At 41.9% G+C, this 23,885-nt stretch overlaps 1 protein-coding gene and 1 non-coding gene across 3 annotated transcripts in view; one reads left to right on the forward strand and one right to left on the reverse strand.

Moving 5' to 3' along the window:
• Nucleotides 1-458: 458 nt before the first annotated feature.
• EIF4H (eukaryotic translation initiation factor 4H) overlaps nucleotides 459-23,885 on the forward strand; it is a 30,730-nt gene continuing 7,303 nt past the window's right edge. Inside the window, exons 1-2 of one of the 2 annotated variants that reach the window (XM_036280101.1) lie at nucleotides 459-620; nucleotides 22,854-23,041. In XM_036280101.1, coding sequence (XP_036135994.1) covers nucleotides 562-620; nucleotides 22,854-23,041 — 247 coding nt within the window. In that variant the 5' untranslated portion in view covers nucleotides 459-561. The remainder of the gene's footprint in view (nucleotides 621-22,853; nucleotides 23,042-23,885) is intronic. The other variant, XM_036280100.1, reaches the window with a different exon arrangement.
• LOC118642916 lies at nucleotides 9,797-9,987 on the reverse strand. The gene has a single exon (XR_004961827.1). It is a non-coding gene; the product is annotated as a U2 spliceosomal RNA (small nuclear RNA).

Consider the following 23,885-nt stretch of genomic DNA (forward strand, 5'->3'; position numbering starts at 1 on the left):
CCAGCTCTGGGGTCTCCAACCTGGAGGAAGTGACCCTTTGGTGTTAGCCCGGAGCCCTTGGCCGGGAAGAGGGTGTCGTGGTGGGGCCAACCTGAGCAGGATTCCGGGTTCCCCCCAGTTCTGGAGTACGAAAAGCAGAAAGCACTGAGGGCCTGGCACCGGGTCCAAGGCCAGCCGGGAGGGTGGCCATCAAAAGGCGCACGGACCGAGCCACCGGAGGTTCCCAAGGGAGGGCAAGCCTCGCACCACGGGCGGGGCGGGGCGGGGGCAGGAGGCGGCTGCAGGTGAAGCTGCGGAGCTAGCACACAATGGGTCAGGGTGCGAGGCCAGGCACCGGAAAAACACGCCGGAGGAACACGTGCACCGCAGACCGCGCCGGGGCTAAAGCGCCCCGTCGGCCCAATCTGGGCGCGGCGCGGCGTACGTGCGCGCGCGCGCGCGTGCGTGCATGCGATTTGCGATCAGGCGGCGCTTCGGACAGCCCCGGCGGCAGGGCGGGGGGAGTTATATTGCGGGGTCCTTCTTCGCTCACCCTGGTTCCTTTCGGAGCAGAGACGGCAAATGGCGGACTTCGATACCTACGACGATCGGGCCTACAGCAGCTTTGGCGGTGGCAGAGGGTGAGGTGGCCGTGCGCGGACTCCGGCCGGGTGTGAGGGGCGAGCGGAGTCGGGGTCCCTTGGGCAGCGAGTGGTAGGGTCCCGGCTGGGCCGGCGGAGGCCTGGGAGAGACGCCTGGAGGGCTGGGGCCTGGAAATGGCGCGCTCGGGGAGGGGGCGGTTAGGCTCCCGGGGTCTTGCTCGCAGGGCGGATCCCTGGCCCTGCCAACGACGACGTGTCGTCTTCCCCCTTCCTTGGTCGCAAGGCCAAGCTGTAGCGGCACAGAGCGTCCGGAAAGTCGAGCTGCCGCTTCCAACCCCATCCCCCAGTACGGCAGAGCCAGCACGGGGCTCTGCTGCAGCACGGGATCCGGGCCGCGACCTACCCCGCTCGGGTCCCGGTCCCCGCCTCGGCCCTCCTGTCGTTTGCCTGCGCTGCAGGCGCCCTGACCCCCTTCGCCATGAGGCCAGCCAACTGGGTAAGGTCGGGAGGCCGAGAGGCGGACGAGCCCCTTCCCCTTACTTGTGAGGCAGGATTTGGCTGCTGCAGCCAGGGAATGGTCCGATTCACGTCGGGAGCGGGGAGACCAACCAAAACAAATACATCAGAGCATTTTTATTATTGACAGGTGCTACGTGCTTGCTGGCAGAGAATTTTATTTCTGCATGGTTTCTCGTTCTGACCTAAAGGAGGAATCGTATTTAGCTTCGTTCTGATTCTGGCCATATATAGATCATATATTTTTGAGGCGCCTTGTTTAAAAGAAACATCCTTGACTAGTGAACAAAAAGCTCGTGGCGTTTACTTCCAGGAACCCGCCCTGGCTTTTTTTTTTTTTTTTAAATACAGGTTACCTCATACAGAATTTAAGAAGATAGGCTATAAACATCTTCCTGTTTGTCAAGGACACACTTGGCCTTTGTGTGCTTTTACAGAAAGGATTATTTTCCCAGGATAATAGCACAATAGTACCTACTGAGGTGTCCAGTCTCCTGGGTTTCAATCCCAAAAGGATCTTTGTTTGTGTAGAATGATCTTTTAATGCCTTGGTTTGGGAATGGCTCAAACAGAGGCTTGTTTGGGTTTGGGAGTGTACCCAATATCATTCATTACACTATAACATGGAAGTGGAGCCACCTGTTATTTCAAAGAATATTTTATTTGCTAATAAAAAAGAAGTAGATGTTGGATGACATGTGAAATTGTTGCCTTTAGGGTAGGTATCTAGACATCAGATTTGTACTTGAAATTTAATAACTAGGGTTTTTTTTTTTTTCTACTTTCATTTAGAAATGCCCAGGGAAATGACTCTTTTTTGTTCGTTTATTTTTTAAATATATTGTTAATTGATTTTTAGAAAGAAAGGGAGAGAGGGAAAGAGAGAAACAATGTGAAAGAGAAACATTGATCAGCTGCCTGCCTCATACACCCTAAACCCACAATCTGGGTATGTGCCCTGACAGGGAACTGAACCGGCAAACCTTTCTGTGCTTGGGGGTGATGTTTAACCAACTGAGCCATACCAACCAGGGTGGGGAAACTAGTCTTAAACAGAGTAGTTCAATATGAGGCAGATCCAAGGAGTTTCAATTGGTTGGGGACTACAGTAAGTCATACTGAGGCTGGGGATTTTCTTTTTTTTTTTTTTTAATTATTCCTTTTAACTAATTTGTCATCTTTTTTGGTGACTTGACGTGTTCAAGTTTTAGTGGATGTCAGTTTTGGCATTTGGAATGACTTGAATAACACAAGTGATCAAAAGTAAAATTCTCTTGCCCTGGTCAGTGTGGTCCAGTGGTTAGAGCATCAGGCTGCGGAACAAAGGGTTGCAGGTTTGCTCTCCAGCCCTGGTTGGTGTGTGCATGTGGGAGGCAACCGATTGATGTGTCTCTTTCACACTGATGTTTTTCTTTCTCCCTCTTTCTCTTTGCCCCCAAAATCAATGGAAAAAATATCCTTGGGCCCTGGCCAGTTTGGCTCAGTGGTAGTGCGTTGACTTGTGGACCAATGAGTCTCAGGTTTGATTCCGGCCAAGGGCACATATCTCTGTTGAGGTTCGTCCCCAGCCCTGGTTGGGGTCGTGTAGGTGGCAACCAGTCGATGTGTCTCTCACACTGATGTTTCTCTCTCTCTCTTCTCCCTCTCTCCCTCCCACTCTATCTGAAGATCAATGCAAAAATGTCCTCAGGTGAGGATAAAAAAAAAAACAAAAAAAAACACCAAAACTTATGGAGACTGTGTAATTATAAAAGCCAAGTTTTTAGATTGTGACTGTACATTTCAAACTTGCATTCTTTTTACCTGTGACCCAAGTGGTTTAGAATTGAGGTATCATATCTAGCTAAGGTATTTTAGACTAGAGGGAAGGTGCCTTACAAAAGTACCAAACAAAGCAATATAAGACTGGCTTTCCATAGGTGGTATAATCTTCCATAATTCGTCAGCATTGTATCTGAACATAAGCAACAGCACCGAAACATTTGTTGGTGTGAACATACTCCAAATAATTAAAATTATTGTTAAAGATTATCTGGTCAACTATCCTACCATCTTGCTAAATTTCAAGAGATCCCAATAACAGGTAAAATTAAATTAATATTGGTGAAATTAAAATTACATTGACTCGCCTTGGCCGGTCTGGCTCAGTGGTTGAAGCATCGGCCTGCGGACCAGAGTCCCAGGTTCGGTTCCCGCTAGGAGCACGTACCAGAAAAAAAATTACACTGACTCGTCCTGTCCTGGCCAGTTTGGCTCAGTGGAAGAGCACCAGCCCACGGACCAATGAGTCTCGGGTTCAATTCTGGCCAAGGGCATGTACCTCAGTTGCAGTTCATCCCGGCCCTCTCTTTCCCTCCCACTCTATCCAAAGATAAATGGAAAAATATCCTCGGGTGAGAATTAAAAAAAAAAAAAAAAACACTGACTCTAGAAAAGGAAAGCTTTGGCACAGACTACAACACTACAAGTCTGGTCCTCTGTGAAGTTTCCAGACTCACTCCAGACACTATCTAAATGAAGACACAAATTTACCAACAGGTTTTTAAAAATCTGAGCAATGTTTTCTATGTACTTTTACATGAATATAAAGTCAAATGGAAAATTGCAAGGTTGTATGTAGAAGGTGCTTAATGGTAAAGGGACTTTTTAGTAAGAAGCTTAGCCCTGGCCAGTTTGGTTCAGCGGTTAGAGCATCAGCCTGTGGTCCAGAGAGCCCTGGGTTCGTCCCCAGCCCTGGATGGGTCGTGCGGGTGGCAGCCACTTGATGTGCCCCTTTCACGTCTATATTTCTCTCTCTCTTTCCCTCCCACTCCTATCTGAACAAAATGTGGGAAAATGTCCCCGGGTGAGGATTAAAAAAAAAAAGCTTAGGTAATATAGAATGCTAGCTACTGTTCTTTCATACCAGTTTTTTTTTTTTTTTAAATCCTCACCCGGGGATATTTTTCCATTTTTTGTTCAGATAGAGTGGGAGGGAGAGAGAGGAATGGAGAGAGAGAGAGAAACATCTATGTGAAGGGACACATCAAGTGGCTGCCACCCGCACGACCAACCAGGGCTGGGGACAAACTGCAACCGAAGCACGTGCCCTTAGCGGGAACCGAACCCGGGTCTCTCCGGACCGCAGGCCGACGCTCTAACCGCTGAGCCAAACTGGCCAGGGCTCATACCAGTTTTTGGAGTACATCTGGGCAAATGGCTAACATTTTCATTTGTCTTTTGATATTTAAAAATTAGCATCTTAAGATAATTTTACTTTTTTGTTGTTGTTAATCCTCATCCAAGGATTTGTTTTGTTTTGTTGTTCATCCTCACCTGATGCTATTTTCCTATTTATCTTCAGATAGAGTGGGAGGGAGAAAGAGAGAAACATTGATGTGAAAGGGACACATCGATTGGTTGCCTCCTGCATGACCCCAACCAGGGCTGGGGACGAACCTCAACAGAGATATGTGCCCTTGGCCGGAATCAAACCTGAGACTCATTGGTCCACAAGTCAACGCACTACCACTGAGCCAAACTGGCCAGGGCCCAAGGATATTTTTTCCATTGATTTTGGGGGCAAAGAGAAAGAGGGAGAAAGAAAAACATCAGTGTGAGAGAGACACATCAATTGGTTGCCTCCCACATGCACACACCAACCAGGGCTGGAGAGCAAACCTGCAACCCTTTGTTCCGCAGCCTGATGCTCTAACCACTGAACCACACTGACCAGGGCAAGAGAATTTTACTTTTGATCACTTGTGTTATTCAAGTCATTCCAACTGCCATTCAAGTGATTCCAGTCAGGGCACATGCCCAGATTGCAGGCTCGATTCCTGGTCGGGGGTATGCAGGAAGCAGCAAATCAATGTTTCTCTCTCTCAAAAAAATCAATAAAGCTCTAGCCAGTTTGGTTTATCAGTTAGAGCATCAGCCCGCAGACAGAAGAGTCTCTGGTTCAGGCGTGATCCCCAGTAGGAGGCAGCCAATTGATGTCTCTTTCTCACATAGATGTTTCCCTCTACCTCTCCCTCCCTTCCACTCTTATTTAAAAATTGATGGAAAAATATCTTCAGGTGAGGATTAACAAAACAAAAATCAATAAAAACATTTTTAAAAAAGAAAAGTTGATTTTAAAATTCTGTTTACCTATCAAATGGCAAGTTGTTTGGGTTTATTGTTATCCTTCTCTCCACTCCCCAGTCTCCCAGTGCTTGATTCCATTTCAAATCATCCTCTATGAAGAGTGTTACCACAAATACTTGGTTTTACCAAGAGGTTTCTGAGAGACAGTTCAGGCAACAGCCCTAGACTCAGAATCAAGCAGACCAGAGCTTGAGTGTAAGCTCAGCCATAATCTGGAACAACTTCCTTTACCTCTCTGAGCCTTATTTTCCCCACATGTAAGGTAGAAACTCTTCTATAGGGCTGTTGGGAATATCAAATGAGATATATCTAAAGTGCAGGGCACAGTATCTAGTACATTAAAAAATGTTTAATAATTGGTAGCTCTTGATTTATAATTTTTTAATTCTTAAGATATATCCTTTGTGGTTAATAGAGTGGGGAAAGTTCTGTTGATTTAACTGGAATGAGTTTTTACATTCCACTGGCTGTATGTGTAAATTCAAGTAAGAAATTTGTTCATCTTGGGTACCATAACTATTATAAATGAGTATTAAGGAATTCAGTCTTTTTGTTAATCCTCGGTATTTTTTATTGATTTTCAGATACAGTGAAAGAGGGGGAGGAGAGAGAGAAACATCGATGTGAGAGAGACATCTATTGGTTGCCTCTCACATGACCCCTTCTGGGGCCAGGGATCAAACCTGCAACCCAAGTACGTGCCCTTGACCAGAAATTGAACCCAAGACCCTTTGGTCCTCGAGCCAATGCTCTAACTGCTGAGTAAAACAGTCCAGGGCAGTAATTCATTCTTTGAAATTACTGGTTTGTTACAGAATCTGTGCTTGGAATGTTTAATATAAATGCCTCTGAGATTTCTAAGAACTTTCTTAGTGTATTTTTTACTTTTATATTTCTGTTTGAAATTAATCCTAGTATTCTATAATTCTTATAATTCAGTCTTCCCAGAAGCTTAGAACATCCAAAAAAGAATGTTTTGGGGGTTGTCAGTCCAAGATCAGATTTCATCTTCCAGTTTCCATCTTCCCTTAAGAAACGGAAGGAGCCCTGGCCGGTTTGGCTCAGCGGTTAGAGCGTCGGCCTGCGGTCCGGAGAGACCCGGGTTCGGTTCCCGCTAGGGGCGCGTACCTTGGTTGCAGTTTGTCCCAGCCCTGGTTGGGTTGTGTGGGTGGCAGCCACTCGATGTGTCGCTTTCACGTCGATGTTTCTCTCTCTCTCTCTCCCTCTCACTCTATCTGAACAAAATATCGAAAAATGTCCTCGGGTGAGGATAAAAAAAAACAAAACAAAACAAAAGAAACGGAAGGAGAGTTGGGTCAGAGAGCCTACTCTGCCTCTCAACCTTTTCATTAAAATCGTCTTTTTTTTTTTCTTTTTTTTTAATCCTCACACAAGAACTTATTTCCATGTTTTGTTCAGATAGAGTAGGAAGGGGAGAGAGAGAGAGAGAAACATCGATGTGAAAGGGACACATCAAGTGACTGCCTTCCGCAGGACCCAATCAGGGCCAGGAACAAACTACAACCGAGGTACATGCCCTTAGCGGGAACTGAACCAGGGTCTCTCTGGACCGCAGACCGACACTCTAACCGCTGAGCCAAACCGGCCAGGGCATCAGTTGCGTTTTTAGAGCCTTTTGAATATCTGGCTTTATAGAAGACAGTTGGTTTCTTATTCTTTCTTCTGAGAAAGGTTTTGATTGACATAGGTATATGAACAAAGATATATACATTCTGCAGCCTTAACACAGATAAGAAGTTGGAAAAGGGAGTAGTCCAGCCAGTGTTGCTCAGTGGATTAAGTGTCATCCCATGGACTGAGAGGTCCCTGTTTGATTCCCTGTCGGGACACATGCCCAAGTTATGGGCCATATCCTCAGTGGGGGACAGGCAGGAGGCAGCCATTTGATGTTCTCTCTCATTGATGTTTCTATCTCCTTCCTTCTCTAAAATCAATAAAGAAAAAAATATTTTTAAAAAGGAGTATTTTAATAGCCTTTTCAGGTTATTGTGGGTTTTTAAAAATATGTTTTTATTGATTTTTTTAGAGGAAGGGAGAGAGAAATATCCATGTGAGAGAGAAAAATGGGTCGGCTGCTTTCTGCATACCCCCTACTGGGGATCGAGCCCACAACCTGGGTGTGCGCCCTGACTGGGAATCAAACCAGGACCTCTCGGTCCATGGGACATGGGATGACGCTCAATCCGCTGAGCCACACTGGCCGGACAATTGTGGATATTCTTATTTGCTGCTATACCAAAACCCAACAAGTGTCAGTTTCCATTACTATCTCTATCGGTTTCATCTGGAAAATTTCAGGTATTGAGAGTCTATCAAGCTTATGTTGATGAATACAAGTTTGCTAAAATTCTGTTCTTGCTTGAAAGCCTTTATTTTATCTTTGGCAATAGGTACTCTTACAGTTGTTTTCCTTAAAGTAACAGGCTTACTTCATTTTCAAGAAAATGTCTGCCAAATACCAAAATCTGCATAACCAGTTTTTCAGTTCTTTCAGGTAAAAATTATGTTTTATGAAACGAATAGCTAGTTCAGCTTGTAACTCGCTTATGTGAGTACTTTTTCTGGAGATAACCATTGTGCTTCTACTGTAAGCAGCAGAAGTGCTTTGTCCCCATTTCATAACATGAGATATTAAAAAATGGCTCACAGTTTAATAAATAATTTTTACTGCTTGCCCATTCAATGTGCTCAGTGGTTAAGCATAGACCCATGCACCAAGAGGTCACTGGTTCGATTCCTAGTCAGGGCACATCCCAGGTTGTGGGCCTGATCCCCAGTGGGGAGCATGCAGGAGGCGGCCAGTCGATGCTCTTTCTCATCGATGTTTCTGTCTCTCCCTCTCCCTTCCTCTCTCTCTAAAAATCAATAAATAAAAAATAATAATTTTTGCTGCTTTATTGAAGCTGGCTTTTTTTTTTTTCTTTAAATACTGCAAGTGAAACATGAGTAATAATTCAGTGTGGTACCCCCTTCTTTATTCGTGCTAAGGCCAATTGTAACATCAGTGTAGGTCTCTGAAAAGGGAAAACTTAACAGGGTTACCACAGCTAGTAAGCCTACGGCACTCTTAAGTAGAAGAAAGGTATAGCTCTGGAGATCAGAGCTGGAACCAAAGGAAGTACATTTTTAGTACTCTTCAGAGACTGAAGATAGAAAGAATTGCTACTTGAGGTAATCTTAATGGAGGAACCTCAATTTGGTCTAGATTGGTTTGGAATTTACCAGTTGCTCATTTTACCTAACACTTAAAAATTAATCTGAACATTTTCATACATAAACAGAAGTAGAGACCCTCATGTTGCCCTTACCCAGTTTCTCTTTTGTGTTTGTGGTTTTATGTATAACGTGAAATTTACCACTTAAGTGTACAGTTCAGTGTCATTAATGTTCACAGTGATCACAATGATGTGTAACCATTACCACTCTATTTCCAGAACTTGTGCATCATCCCAAACAGAAACTACCCATTAAGCTAACCTACTCTCCATTTCTCGGATTTAACTTCATAAACATTTTTGCTATTCCTGTTTCATTTTATCTTCTCCATTGTGGGGAAAGGATGGAATATTTTAAAACCAATCCCAGCCATCCTATCATTCTATCTTAAAACCCTTGAAATACTTGAATATGTGTATCTAATTGAGAAATTTTTTAACTAGCAGTTTTTCTGTTACCCAGTTCATGTTCATTGTTTTTTCTGTTGTCTAAAATATCACTTCATATAGTTGGCTCGTTTGAATCTGCACAAATACTTGATTATAGAACACTTAAAACACAAACAAAAACAGAATCTAGTATAATGACCCACTTTATGTATCCATTACCCACTTTTTAAAAAATGGCCACTCTTATTTCATCTATACCTCTTTTCACCCTTCTCCCACATACTTCTGGATTATTTTAAAGCATAACTTAGTGTCATTTCATCTAGAAGTACTTCAGTATGAGTTTCAAAAGTAAACACTTTAAAAAATAAGTCTACAGTTTCACATCTGAAACTGTAATGTAGCAATAGCCCAGTAAATATTTAGATTTCTCTGATTAGTTCATATATTTTGATGTGCAGCTGATTTAAGTCAGGACCAGACAGGGTTTATACGTTGCATTTGGTCATTCTGCCTTCTAAGTATATTAATCGATAGGCTTTTCTCCCTTTTTTGGCTATTTGTGTGTAAAGAGGGGGCATGTATAGCTTTTTTTCCCAGGTACTTGTAATACATGTAATTCTTCTAATTCTGTGTGAGGTAGGTGTAAATTAAGATAAATTTGATGTTGGCATATATCAAATTATTAAGTATTCTTTTCCGTTTTTTTTTAGTCCTCACCCGAGGATATGATTTTTTTTCATTGATTTTCGGGAGAGAGAGAGAGACACGTTGATTGGTTGCCACAAACCCGACCAGAGCAGGGGATTGAACCTGCAACCTGGGTACGTGCCCTTGACTGGGAATCAAACCTGTTATTCTGTGGGCTGATGCTCTAAACACTGAGCCAAACCAGACAGGACTTAAGTATTCTTTTTCATATATATGTGTTTTAATACAACTAACTTAGGGTAGCTGGCTCGATCCCCAGTAGCGAGCATGCAGGAGGCAACTGATTGATGTTTCTATCTCTTGCTCTCTTCCTCTCTAAAACAAAAAAATTAAAACTTCTCTTTAAAGGAAAAAATGAACTATAGGTTTTAAACCGATAAGAGCAGATACTACACTTATTCTTAGTCAAAAGGCTGAGAATCACTTGAACTCCAGATTTTAAATGATGGTCTTTCTGTGACATTTTGTAGTTATCTAAATAATTGAAAATTTTAAAGTAAATTGTCTAGTTGTAAATTATTTGTGCATCATATATAAGCCAACATTGAATGAAAATGTGAAGTTTCATTTAAAATTAATTGGAGCTGGTTTGTGGAATGTCAAATCAAATAATAAGCATTCTAATTTTTTTTAAAAAAAGAACTTTTGGCCTGTAAGGTTCAGAACTAATCTGTAGGAATAGTTTCCACCAGTTTTAAGACAAACTTTTTTTGTGTGGCAGTATTCTCTGAGGACCAATAAATAGATCTGAGTTAAGATTTTATTTCCTCTGTAAAATCTGGGACTTTTGGATTGAGTAACCTTTCACCCACATGAAGTTATTAAATTAATAACCTATTTATTTGCTTTTATTAATGTCTGGGAATCCAACACTTTAGTATGTTATGATAAATGCCTTTTTCCTAGTAAGAAAATGTTCTAAAACACTATGTTAACCAGATGTCCCCCATATGTTCATTATTCATCTACAACAAGGCTTACAAACTGTCTATTGTGTCCTATTGGTCGATGGTGATATTAATTTAGTGGGTCCTGACAAGCATTTTTAAAGATGAAATAAAATAGAGAATAGTGTATATTTTACTGAGTTAGTGCTGTTAGGCAAGTTTTTATTTTTATAGTTAATATGTATGCATGTGTTAAGTCTAAATGTAAAATGTATTTCTTGGTGTTGGTCACAGCCATATTTTTAAAAAATACTTAAGTACCTAACTGGAGATGTCATCTAAATACATGGAACCCTCTGTTGTATTTAATTTTTTTTTTTTTTTTTTTTGCAATGCTGAAGTAGTTGCTTAGTCCTGTAACTTCATTGTTTCCACCCTGGTAAGTATTAGATAATATAATAGTTTGGGAGATAAAGCAGTGTACAAGACAGAATTCCTGTTTTAGAACTACTTTGCATTTCCCTGCTAGGCCTTTTTCTTATCTTACAGATGTGATTGAATTATTAAGATCTCACTCTGGCCGGTTTGGGTTTGGCGTAAGCTCAGTGGTTAGAGCAACAGCCTGCGGACAAAAGGGAGCAAAAGGGTCGAGGGTTTGATTACTGGTCAACGGCACGTACCTGGGTTGCAGGTTTGATCCCCACTCCCCAGGGGAGGCAATCAATCCATGTTTGTCTCTCTCCCTCCCTCCCACTCTATTTAGAAAATCAGTGGGGAAATATCTTTGGGTGAGGCTTTTTTTTTTTTTTTTTTTTAATCCTCATCCGAGGACATTTTTCCATTTTTTGTACAGACAGAGTAGGAGGGGGAGAGAGGGAGAGAGAGAGAGAGAGAGAGGGAAACATCGATGTGAAAGGGACACATCGAGTGGCTGCCACCCGCACGACCAACCAGGGCCGGGGACAAACTGCAACTGAGTGAGGTACATGCCCTTAGCGGGAACCGAACCCGGGTCTCTCCGGACCGCAGGCGGACTCTGTAACCGCTGAGCCAAACCGGCCAGGGCAGGGGTGAGGCTTTTAAAAAAATTAATAAATAATTTTTCACAGCAGAAAAGAGCTCCTTGAAATAGAGCACATGGAATAATTCAGCATAGATTCCCTCAACCCCCCCCCACACCACCCCCGCCGCCAGTGTTTACCAGAAACTTTCAGAGGCTTCCCTGTACATTCTGTAGTAAATGACAGTTATCGAGATAAAGGGATTTAATTTTTTTTTTTTTATCCTCACCCAAGGACACTTTTGCATTTATCTTCCCATAGAATGGGAGGGAGAGAGGGAGGAAGAGAGAGAGACACATCGACTGGTTGCCACCCATATGATCCCAACCCGGGCCCGGGTCAAACTGCAACCGAAGTACGTGCCCTTAGTGGGAACTGAATCCGGGTCTCTCTGGTCCATGGGCTGATACTCTAACCACTGAGCAAAACTGGCCAAGGCAGGGATTTAATTTTGAATGCTGATTGAAGACCTTGGAAAATGCATTATAGAGGAAGATTTACTTGGAAATAAAGTGCCTTAATCCAAGTTGCATTGGGCTAGTTTTTAAAAACCCTACAACTACAATTAGTGTGGCATCTTGGATGGGATCCTGGAATGGGGGGTTGGGGGGTAGGGGACTCTAGGTAAAAACTAAGGCAATCTGAATAGACTAAACTGTAGTTAATGGGTCAACATTGGTTCAACGATTATAACTGGTATATCTTATGTAAAGTGGTGTAAATGAAATAAGGGCTTGGCTTTTGAGAGCTTAACCTTTTTTTATGATTATCTGGAAACTAGATTACACATTTTGACCATTACTTTTCTTTTTTCTTTTAAGCATGCGCAGTGGGTTCTTGCTGTTGTTGGCTTGTATTTTACTCTTACAAAGGCAGTCTTAACTGTGATTGTTATGTAGGATCTAGCATAGTGCCACATGCCAAATTATATGTTCTAGTGTTTCTGGATGGCACCTGAAAGACTAGGGTTGTTCATCAGCCCTAATGAAATATTCCGTTACCACCTAGATCGCCTAATGATCCACGTACCAACGAGAGAAGTTAATACTTCTTGGTATCTCGGTATCGATCTCGAAGTTTTAATATTGACAACAACAGTGTGTACATTGTGTATAGTTTCTAATGCACCTAGAAATCTTTGTAAGAAATTATTTTCAGCCCTGGCTGGTTTGGTTTTGCTCAGTGGTTAGAGTGTCAGCCTGTGGACCAAAGGGTTGCAAGATTAATTCCTGGTGAAGGACACATACCTGGGTTACAGGTTCTATCCCCAGCCCTGGTTGGGGAGGCAACCAGTTGATGTGTCTCTTCCACATCAATGTTTCTCTCTTTTCTCTCTCCCTCCCTTTCACTCTATGGAAAAATCAATAGGAAAATACCCTTGGGTGAGGATTTAAAAAAAAAATTTTTCCCCCAGATAACTTAGTTATGTGTCCTTCATTTTTCATTAACTTTTGTAATTTGGAAATAAATCTTGAACACTTAATTTTCTCCTTCATCTACTTACTGCATCTAATCCCAGCCCTAATAATTTCTAATCTTTATATTTTTTCTTGTGGTCACCCTTTAGCCTCCGTTCGGTCCTACATATCTATGCTTATACACACATCATCTGGTTAAGAGTTCAGTGTTCTCCCTATCTACTATGTGGAGTCCAAGTTCCTAATGTTCCACTCTGCAGAGACTGCTCTTATGGCTGTCTCCTGAATTTTCTTCAGTCCTTTGTTTGGAATGGGATTTCTTCTTCCTAGATGCCTGGTCTCTTCAGTTGAATTATCAGCAACCTGAGGGCAGAAACTGAGTAGTAGGTTTGTGCCCACTATCCTGTATACGTCTTGGACATTCATATATTTAGTTGATCTGAGTGAAGAAAAGTGATTTGTCTGGAAAGGATTTTGATCATACTTAGTGTTGAAAGTTGGATTTCCTAATACTGAGGATATAATTTATTACCATAAAACTCATATATTGTTTTAAAAATCAATGTACTGTCCCCAAGGGACCATAAGAAGCAGTAATGAGCAGGGAGGATCATTGCTAAGTGGTGGGATGGTATAGCCTGGGAGTTTGCAGCACAGACCTTCAGGTGTCTATTCTGAGTGGGGAGGGGGGGCCTGCCACCTGTATTATCTGTTACCTGTTTCCTATCCCCTGCTGCTAGTCCACCTGCTTCTGCATGAATAGTATAGCCTTGAGCAGGTTTACTCTTCCTATAACACTTCAGAATTATAATTAAATTTTTAAAACTTTATTGTTGAATGTATTACAGATGTCCCCCCTTTTTTTCTCTATTGACATCCTTCTTTCCAATCCCACCCCCCTCCAGCCTTCCCCACACTATTGTCTGTGTCCATTGGTTGCTGGAGTCCCAGATATGGTGGCCTTCTGCTGCCCTGGGGAAGGGCTCACCAAAGGAACAACCGCCTCTGCCAGCATGCTTGTCTGTCTGGGAGAAACTGTTGTGGCGTGACAGAGTCAAAGAAAGACCACTGGAGAATTAAAGTCCAAATAAGCTGGCCGGCGTCTGATTCCAAACACCCCTGTGACAGAGTCTTCGGAATCAGCCCCCATGTGCTTTTATTACATGTGACTTTTATACCTTACAGAAAATAGGATCTTCTTGATACAATGTCCAGGGCCACAGCAATGCTGTATAGAATTAGTTTGCCTTACAGATAACAGGAACACCCAGGTATTTCAAGGTACATTGGGTCACACTTAGCCCCCAGCTGCACAGACACAGTGCAAGCCCGATTCCTTGAGATTGTGGGGAAGGTCAAGTTTCTGACTCAAGACCTCCAGTCTGTGGACTGTCAGACACGTAGCCGGCTCCCAACAATTTCTTGGTTCAGGGAGTATTCGAATTTACTGAGGTTATTTTGACTAAACAGGTTCAGCTAGAGGGCATACAATGACTTTCCCAATCATCAATTATGGAGCAGCACAGTAATTTACCAATCATCAGTTATGGGGTTATAAACATGCCAGCACAAAAGCCTGCCTCTCCAGCCCTCACCCCAATGCCAAATAACTCAGTTCTTCACTGTATGTCTCTGGTGCCTTTCAAACTGCCTCCCCAATGCTGGATCATGGAGGGTTTGAGTCCAAGTAAGTCCATCTGCGGGCCCTTAAAGAGGAGCTGCCTGGGGCTTCAGCAGCCTCAGCCTCCTCAGCCTCAGTTCCTGATGGTGTTTGCAGCTAGAATTTATGGGGACTTCTCTTCCTGGCACTGGAACCCCAAGCTGGGAACCCCTTACTCCTCAGGGAGGACCTTCGCAGCCGAAGTATCCTCCTGATTTTTATCTGCCACATGCGAGTGTGGGACCAGCCCATCCACGCCTCCACCCTTCTACCAATCTTGATGAGGCTGCTTCTGTAATTCCATAGTTGTAGAACTTCTAATCAGCTCAATTTCAGGAGGTTCTGAATGATGGTTGTTCTGTAGTTTAGTTGTAATTTTTCTTTTTTTTATCCTCACCCGAGGACATTTTTCCATTTTTTTGTTCAGATAGAGTGGGAGGGAGGGAGAGAGAGAGAAACATTGATGTGAAAGGGACACATAGTGGTTGCCACCCGCACAACTACCAGGGCCGGGGACAAACTGCAACTGAGGTACATGCCCTTAGTGGGAACCAAACCCGGGTCTCTCTGGACCACAGGCCGACGCTCTAACCGCTGAGCCAAACCTGCCAGGGCTAGTTGTAATTTTGATGTGGTTGTGGGAAGAGGCCAGTTACCACGGTTACCTACACCACCATCTTCACCAGAAGTCATTATTAAATTTTTTTAAAGTCATCAGTATTTATGAAGTATTTTTATGGTCAGTTTTAAACTTTATTATAAAATAAAGATTTGAAATATACCAGACATGGAAACTTGAGGTAGAGAGGTGATTTGGAAGAGATCCTACACCAAGCTAAGGTCTCAAATGAGTCTTCTCTCTGTGTTATTTCAGAAAGTGCTTTTATGTAATACAACTTATTTGTTTAGGTAGTAGTCCCCTCTAAATTTGAAATAGTGTCAAAGGTATCAGGAATTTTAATTCAAAGAATATTCTGATATTTGATTTTTATTTTTCATTATTGATTTTAGAGGGAGAAGGAGAGAGAGATAGAAACATCGATGAGAGAACATCAATTAGCCACCTCCTGCAGGCCCCTCACTGGGCCTTTGGCCCATAACCTGGTACATGGGTCAACGCTCAACCACTGAACCACACCAGCCAGGCAACATTTGATTTTTTATTTGGTTTATAATAAAATGTGTATTTAATTATATGCATATGTACTCTTGGATTTCTCAAGTTGTGGGCACACTGTAGACATTCTATAAATGTTAGATGAAATAAATTGAAATCTACCTAGATGGCCCCAGTCCCACTCCCCTGTAGTGTCTTCAGTGAACTGTCCATTGAAAAGCTAAGAATATTTAAGTCCGATAGAACTGACTGTGTCAGATAAGTATAGGGCAATATTTAGTACTGCTTCAGTAATTCTTGAAAGTGTCAGAGCAGTGATTTTTCAACATTTTTATCTCATGGCACGCATAAACTAATTACTAAAATTCTGCGGCATACCAAAAAAATACATTTTTTGCAGATATGACCCAAAAAATACGTTCAACTTTTATTCATTCATACTGGACAGCTATTGTTGTGTTGGCTGTTGTCATTTGTGTGCCCCGACTAAATATTTAGGTATTGCATGTTTTACAAATTCTTGCAACACACCAGTATGCCTCCTGCTGCACAGCTGTTGAAAATCATTGGTCTAGAGTATTAAGCCACTGGTGGTTTTGTGAGGCTAAGGTGAAATGAGCAAGTTGTTGGACTTGGGTTAATTAAGCTGTTGCCACATCTCTAGATCTTAAAGTACTGCTTCCCTAAAATGGGATTCTTCTATCTTCCCAAAGTTGGCTTCATATCCTACTACATTTTTACTAGCGTCCCCATCATCTTATTACCATTCATCTAGGTAGCAACAGTTTATCAAAGCTCTCCTGGCTCCCTATACTCGATCAGAGGTCATCTGACCCTATCTTTTCTGTTCTACATGGAGCACCCTCCATAAATTCTCATGTAAGCATTTAATTTGCCCTTTTAGCAAACCTTCTATTTTTCTGAAATTTTAAATATACATGTTGAATTTATTATCTCTGTATCCTCCTCTTTTTTTTTTTTTTTTTTTTTTATTTAATCCTCACCCAAGGACATTTTTGCATTCATCTTCAGATAGAGCAGGGTGGAGGGGAGAGAAACATCAATGTGAGAGAGAGAGAGACCCTCACGACCCTAACTGAGGCAGGGACAAACCACAACCGAGGTACATGCCCTTAGCGGGAACTGAACCCCGACTCTCTGGTCTGCAGGCCGACGCTCTAACCACTGAGCTAAACCGGCCAGGGCTCTGTATCCCCCTCTTCACCTTAAATTTTAAAGAAATCATTGTAGCTTTTTGCTTTTTCCACATACAGCAGCTTCTCAAATAATGTCATTTTGTTCTGCATGGGGTTTTTTTGTGTGTGTTTTTTTTAATCCTGACCCAAGTATATTTTTCTATTTATCTTCAGATAGAGTGGGAGGGGGAGAGAGAAACATTGATGTGAGAGGGACACATCTCCTGGTTGCCTCCCACGTGACCCTGACCCGGAATGAACCACAACTGAGGTATGTGCCTTTGGCTGGAATCAAACCCAAGATTCATTGGTTCATGGGCCAACGCTTCATCACTGAGCCAAACCAGTCAGGGCACAATTTGTTTTTTTTTAATCTTCACCCGAGGATATCTTTTCATTGATTTCTAGATAGAGTAGAAGGGAGGGAGAGAGAAACAATGTGAAAAAGACACATCGATTGGATTGGTTGCCTCCCTCATGACCTCCACCAGGGCCAAGGATCAAACCTGCAAATCAGATATGTGCCCTTGACCAGGAATTGAACCTGAGATCCTTTGGTCCACAGGCTGACGCTCTAACCACTAGCCTAACTAGCCAGGGCAATGTGGTTTCTTAATAGCAGGAGGAAGATGGGAGGACGAAGGAGGGCACAATGGGGAAAAAGGGGGACAGATGTAATACTTTCAACAATAAAAATAACAAATTAAAATAACATTGATGTGATGCTGTAGGAACTTAACTCTTGGTTTATATTAATTAGCCTATGGCACTCAAGGGCATTTTTCCATTTATCATCAGATAGAGTGGGAAGGAGGAAGGGAGGGAGAGAGAGAGAGAAACATTGATGTGAGAGAGATATATCGACTGGCTGCCTCCTGCATGAGTGGACTAGGGCCAGGAAAGAACTGCAACCAAGGTACGGGCCCTCGACTGGAATCGAACCTGAGAGTCATTGGTCCGTGGGCCAAAGCTCTAACTGCTGAGCCAAACCAGCCAGGGCTATATGTATATTTTTAATATTGTTTCTTATGTTTTTGTTTTTTTAAGAAAGATAGAAACATCAATTTGTTCCACTTATTTATGTTATTCATTGGCTGCTGCTGACAGGGATCAGACTCACAACCTTGGTGTTTGGGGATGATGCTCCAGTCAGCTGAACTATCTGGCCAGGGTTTGTTATGTGTTTTATTGCTTAAAGTCGCAGAATCTATCTATGATAAGTGAGAATTTACTGTATATGTACATATATACACACAAACACACACATGTAACTATATATAATTACTTGTGGTTTATAGGTGCTATTCAGTTGTGAGCTACATGAAAATGTCTAGCCAGTGTGGCTCAGGGAATTGAGCGGCATCCCATGGACTGGGAGGTCCCAGTTCAATTCCCAGTTAGGGCACATGTGGGCTTGATCCTCAGTAGGGGCCATACAGGAGGCAGCCTATTGATGTTTCTCTCTCTCCCTTCCTCTCTCTCTCTAAAACAAAAATCAATAAAAACATTTTTAAAAATGTTGCATAAATGAATTTAAAGTGTTTATTATTTTTCATACTCAATTTTGACATTTTTCTATATGTTTATACTGTGTCTTATGTATTCAGTATCCAGTTCCAAAGTATCTTATTGAAAATAATTTAGGCTGCCCTGGCTGGTTTGGCTCAGCTATCAGAGGGCCTGCAGTCCAGAGAGACCTGGGTTCGGTTCCCACTAAGAGCACATACCTCGTTTGCAGTTTTCCCCGGCCCTGGTTGGGTCGTGTGTGCAGGAGGCAGCCACTCGATGTGTCCCTTTCACATCAGTGTTTCTCTCTCTCTCTCTCTCTCCCTCCCCCCCTCTTCCCTCCCACTCTATCTGAACAAAAAATGGAAAAATATCCCCGGGTGAGGATTAAAAAAAATAATATTATAGGCTTATGGTTATTGAGATAACATTTGTGTTGGTTTTTTTTATCCTTACCCGAGCACATTTTTTTCATTTTTTGTTCAGATAGAGTGGGAGGGAGGGAGGGGGAGTGAGAGAGAGAAACATCGATGTGTAAGGGACACATTGAGTGGCTGCCACCCACATGACCCAACCAGGACCGGGGACAAACTGCAACCGAGGTATGTGCCCTTAGCAGGAATTGAACCTGAGTCTCTCTGGACCACAGACCGACACTCTAACCGCTGAGCCAAACCGGCCAGGGCGAGATAACATTTGTTTTGTATGCTATCAACAGTGTTAAAAATGCAAAATCAGTAACATTTGCTAAACTTTGAAGAAGGGGAAGTGGAATGCAATGCCCTTATAAACTCATATTTCTGGTGTTCTTAGAACAGAATGCAGAATAATAGTTCCTGTTGGGAACTAGCAGAATTCTAAGTTATTATTAAATTTAAAATTTTTAGTCATCTAAGAATTACATCATGGCTTGGTTCTTCTGCTTCAGAAAAATGTGGCCAGTGTGGCTCAGTGGTTGAGTGTCAACCTGTGCACCAAGAGGTCACCAGTTCAATTCCCGGTCAGGGCACAGGTTGTGGGCCCAGTCCCCAGTGGGGGGCGTGCAGGAGGCAGCCAATCGATGTTCTCATCCATGTTTCTCTCTCCACCTCTCTCTTAAGCTCTCTCTAAATCAATAAAGAAAAAAAAATATTTTTTAAAATAATATTTAGTGCCCTGGCCGGTTTGGCTCAGCGGTTGGAGCATCGGCCTGCGGTCCAGAGAGACCCGGGTTCTGTTCCCGCTAAGGGCGTGCACCTCAGTTGCGGTTTGTCCCCGGCCCTGGTTGGTTGTGCGGGTGGCGACCACTCGATGTGTCCCTTTCACATCGATGTTTCTCTCTCTCTTCCTCTCTCTCCCTCCCACTCTACCTGAACAAAAAGTGGAAAAATGTCCTCGGGTGAGGATGATTTAAAAAAAAAAAATTAAATAATACTTAGTCCTGGCTGGGTAGCTCAGTTGATTATAGAACGTTATCCCCATACACCAAGGTTTCGGGTTTGCTCCCCAGTCAGGGCACATACAAGAAGCAACTGGTGAATGTATAAATAAGTGGAACAACAAATGGATGTTTCTCTTTTCTTTTCTCTCAATAAATTAAATTTTTTTTAAATGGTATTTGTTACCAAATATTTACCTGGAAATTATCTCAAGGAAGATGTGGGATTTCTTTCACGATACTTTAGCAGTATATAGAAATCAGGCCCAGCCTGTGTGGCTTAGGGATTGCGCATCAACCCACGCACCAGAAGTCCCCGGTTCAATTCCCAGTCAGGGCACATGCCCAGGTTGCAGGCTTGATTCCCCAGTGGGAGGCGTGTAGGAGGTAGCCAGTCGATGTTTCTCTCTCTCTGTCTCCCTTCCTCTATGAAATCAATAAAAAACTTATTTATTTATATATATATATGTATGTGTGTGTGTATGGAAATCAGATTGCTTTCCAAGACTAGTATTCATCTTTCCCCTGCATAAAGGATTATTTTGAGCAGATCTTTGATTGTTGTGAGGAGACTCATTTGTTTTAAATATTTCTTTTAAAAGAAACAATACCTCCCTGTTTGTTTCCTCCTGTGTATGCAAACATTTTATTTAGAAAATTTTTCAAATCTACAGTAAAATTGAAGGTATGACAAGTGGACTCTAATAGATTATTAACAAGTTTTGCATTTGCTTTATATATACATACATGCTCACATATTCTTTATGCTGAACCCTTTGAAAAAAATGTTGGCTGTCAACACATCGCCCTTGAATACCTTAAGTATCTTGAGAACAAGGCAGTTGTCACTTGTAAGAAATTTAACATTGATACAGTAATTATGCATTCCATATTCAAATTTCTCCATCTGCCTTTTCTTGTATAGCTGTTCATATCAGGATCCAAAGATCACATGTAGCATTGGTTGTCATATTTCATTAGTCCCCTGCCTTTTTTGTCTTTCTTGACTGACGTATTTGAAGACTCCACACAAATATAGAAGGCATATAATGTAAGCTTGTTTTATTATTATTAGTGGTACTAAGTTCAGTTACCTGGTTAAGGTGGTGGTGGCCAGATTTTTCCATTTGAGAAGGAACTTTTTCCCCATTGAGATTGGTCATCTGTAGGGTGATAATTTGAGATCATGTGACTATCTTGTTCATCAAAAACCAGTTTATCAGTGGTTTTGGCATCCATTGATGAGCATGGCCTGAATTAGTTACTATGTTGCAGAGTAGTGATTTTTCTAATTATGTGATTCTTTCTACATTTATTAGCTGAAATTCTTACTGATGTAAAGAAGAGCTACCCTTCCCATTCATTCATTCATTTTAATAGACTACCTTTAGAGCAGTTTTGGGTTTATGGCAAAATTGAACAGAACTTACACAGTTCCTATATGCACCCTGCTCTTGCGCATGAACAGCCTGCAGAGTAGTAGTACATTTGTAACAATCAATGAATGTCTACATTCATAACGTCATTATCACCCAATGTCCAGTTACATTGAGGTTCACTTAGTGTCTTACATTGTATGGGTTTGGACAAATGTATAATGGTCCCACTTATTTTTAAACAGCTCTTTTTTTTTTTTTTAATCCTCACCCGAGGACATTTTTCCATTTTTTGTTCAGATAGAGAGAGAGAGAAACAAACATCGACGTGAAAGGGACACATCGAGTGACTGCCACCCGCATGACCAACCAGGGCCAGGGACAAACTGCAACCGAGGTACACGCCCTTAGCGGGAACCAAACCCAGGTCTCTCTGGACCGCGGACAGATACTCTTACCACTGAGCCAAACCGGCCAGGGTGGTGCCACTTATTTTTATATTATCTGTACAACTTTTTTTTTCTAGATAGAAAAAAAAGGGAGGAAGAGAAGGAGAGAAACATTGATGTGAGAGAGACACATACATTGGTTGACTTCTGCACAACCCTGACCAGGGCCAGGGATTAAACCTGCAACCCAGGTATGTGCCCTTGACTGGGAATCTAACCCAAGACCCTTTGGTCCACAAGCAGACACTCTAACCACTGAGCCCAACCAGCTAGGGCTGTAAAACATTTTTAACCTCAGGTTGTAGGTGGCAGTGATAATGGTACTTGTTACTCTATACATAGATTCTGTGTGTTAGGCAGTGTTTGAAGTATCTTCCATTTGTTACTTCTCAATAACGGAAGGTCTTTATTAGTATTAGCCCAATTTCACAAATAAATAAATGCTTAGAGAAGGTAAATGCTTAGTAAGTGGCAGAGCTGGGATTTACACTGATACCTCTGCAAATTGTCAGTGATGAGGCACAGTCAAGGTCCTGCCTTTGCCAATTTTTAGCTCTGTAACCAAGGACAAGTAGACTACTCTTGTTACATCTGAGGAAATGGCATTGACATTTAAATGGATAAGTAATATGCACCACATATTTGAGGACCCAGTGAAGTAATGCATGGGAAGTGGAGAATAGTATGTATGTAGATTTTGCTGCACAAAATCTAAAATTTTTATTAGTGTTATTTAGCTATAACTAAATAGCAAGAAACAATTGAATTGTGGATGTGTTAAATTTCAGCAGCTTCATTAACCCCTCCTGAGTACAACGCAATGACTAGACAGTCTGTTTATGTATGTATTAGTATTATGGGATGTGAGGGAAGGCATTTACTTAGGTTTTAGGAGATAAACATTTTACAGGTGCTGATTTCTAAGTGAATACAAGAGAACCATAGGAGCAAATGTTAATTTGATTTTCCATAGAAACGTATGTGTACATAGATTCTGTGATTCTGTGGACATTTCTGTCACTAAAAAATAGGCACCTTTTTCATAAAAAAATATTTGGAATACTCATAATTTCCAGGTGATGTTATTGTATAGAGTGGAGCGTTTCACCTGGGTGGTGTAGCTAACTGGAAGGCATTTTTATTGTTCCTGATGTAGAACAGGAACATATGGGCAGACTTGAATCCTGTCTGTTTCCCCTCCTAGGTCCCGCGGCACTGCTGGTGGCCATGGTTCCCGCAGCCAGAAGGAGCTGCCCACAGAGCCCCCCTACACAGCTTATGTAGGAAATCTACCTTTTAATACGGTTCAGGGCGACATAGATGCTATCTTTAAGGATCTCAGCATAAGGAGTGTACGGCTAGTCAGAGACAAAGATACAGACAAATTCAAAGGTGAGTTTGGGGGAAATTCCTGTACATTATTTGGGATCTAAACCAGAACGTGTTAGTGAACCGGGGGCTCTAATGTATTTAAATGTTTGGTTGGTCCAAGTAACTGAAATAACGCAGCACTGTAACTCTTGGGCCTTCAGTTCTACTTGGGGGAAAATGTTTTACACATCTAGTTTGTAGAAATATATGGCATATATCCAAGTAGACCTGCTGTTTGCAGTAAAAGACTTAACATGGGAGAGAAGTGAACAGATAAATCTAAGGACTTTTCAGGTGTATTTCACTTAAGCCAACCTGTGCATTTTTCTTGGTAGTTTTCTTATAATTTAGTTATTTATTATAAAATCCAAAAGATAACCTAATAATGTTATCACTAGACATTTGTGACTTTAGAGTATGTGTTTGGGAGAGGGTTGACTCAAATTTCAGATAAACTTAGTGTCTATAGATTAGTATCTTAAGGGCATTTGATCAGAGAAGGAGTAAGAATGAAGAATCAAATGACATCATCTAGCTTTCAATGTTGCCTGAAGGGAAATGTGCCCAGTAGATAAATGCATGGTGCAAGGTAAAGGGCATTTTGTTTACATTATTTATCCAGAAGTATGTTACTATGGTGACTTACAGAGGGGAGCTGTACAAGAAGTAAAAGTGTTGCTCGTCTGAGTGGTTCTGTGTATAGTGGTATTTTTTTTACTTTTTGAAAGGTTTTTTACTTTAGAACCTGAAGCTTTGTTAGCAAGTGATCAAATAGTGAAAACAAATATGTCAATTAAACTTGTGTAAGTAAATCTCAGCCAATTTGCTTGCTAATAAGCATTAGGAATTCAGACTTAAAGATAAG

This window comes from Molossus molossus, unplaced genomic scaffold, assembly GCF_014108415.1.
Source record: "Molossus molossus isolate mMolMol1 unplaced genomic scaffold, mMolMol1.p scaffold_m16_p_3, whole genome shotgun sequence".
Classification (NCBI taxonomy): domain Eukaryota; kingdom Metazoa; phylum Chordata; class Mammalia; order Chiroptera; family Molossidae; genus Molossus; species Molossus molossus.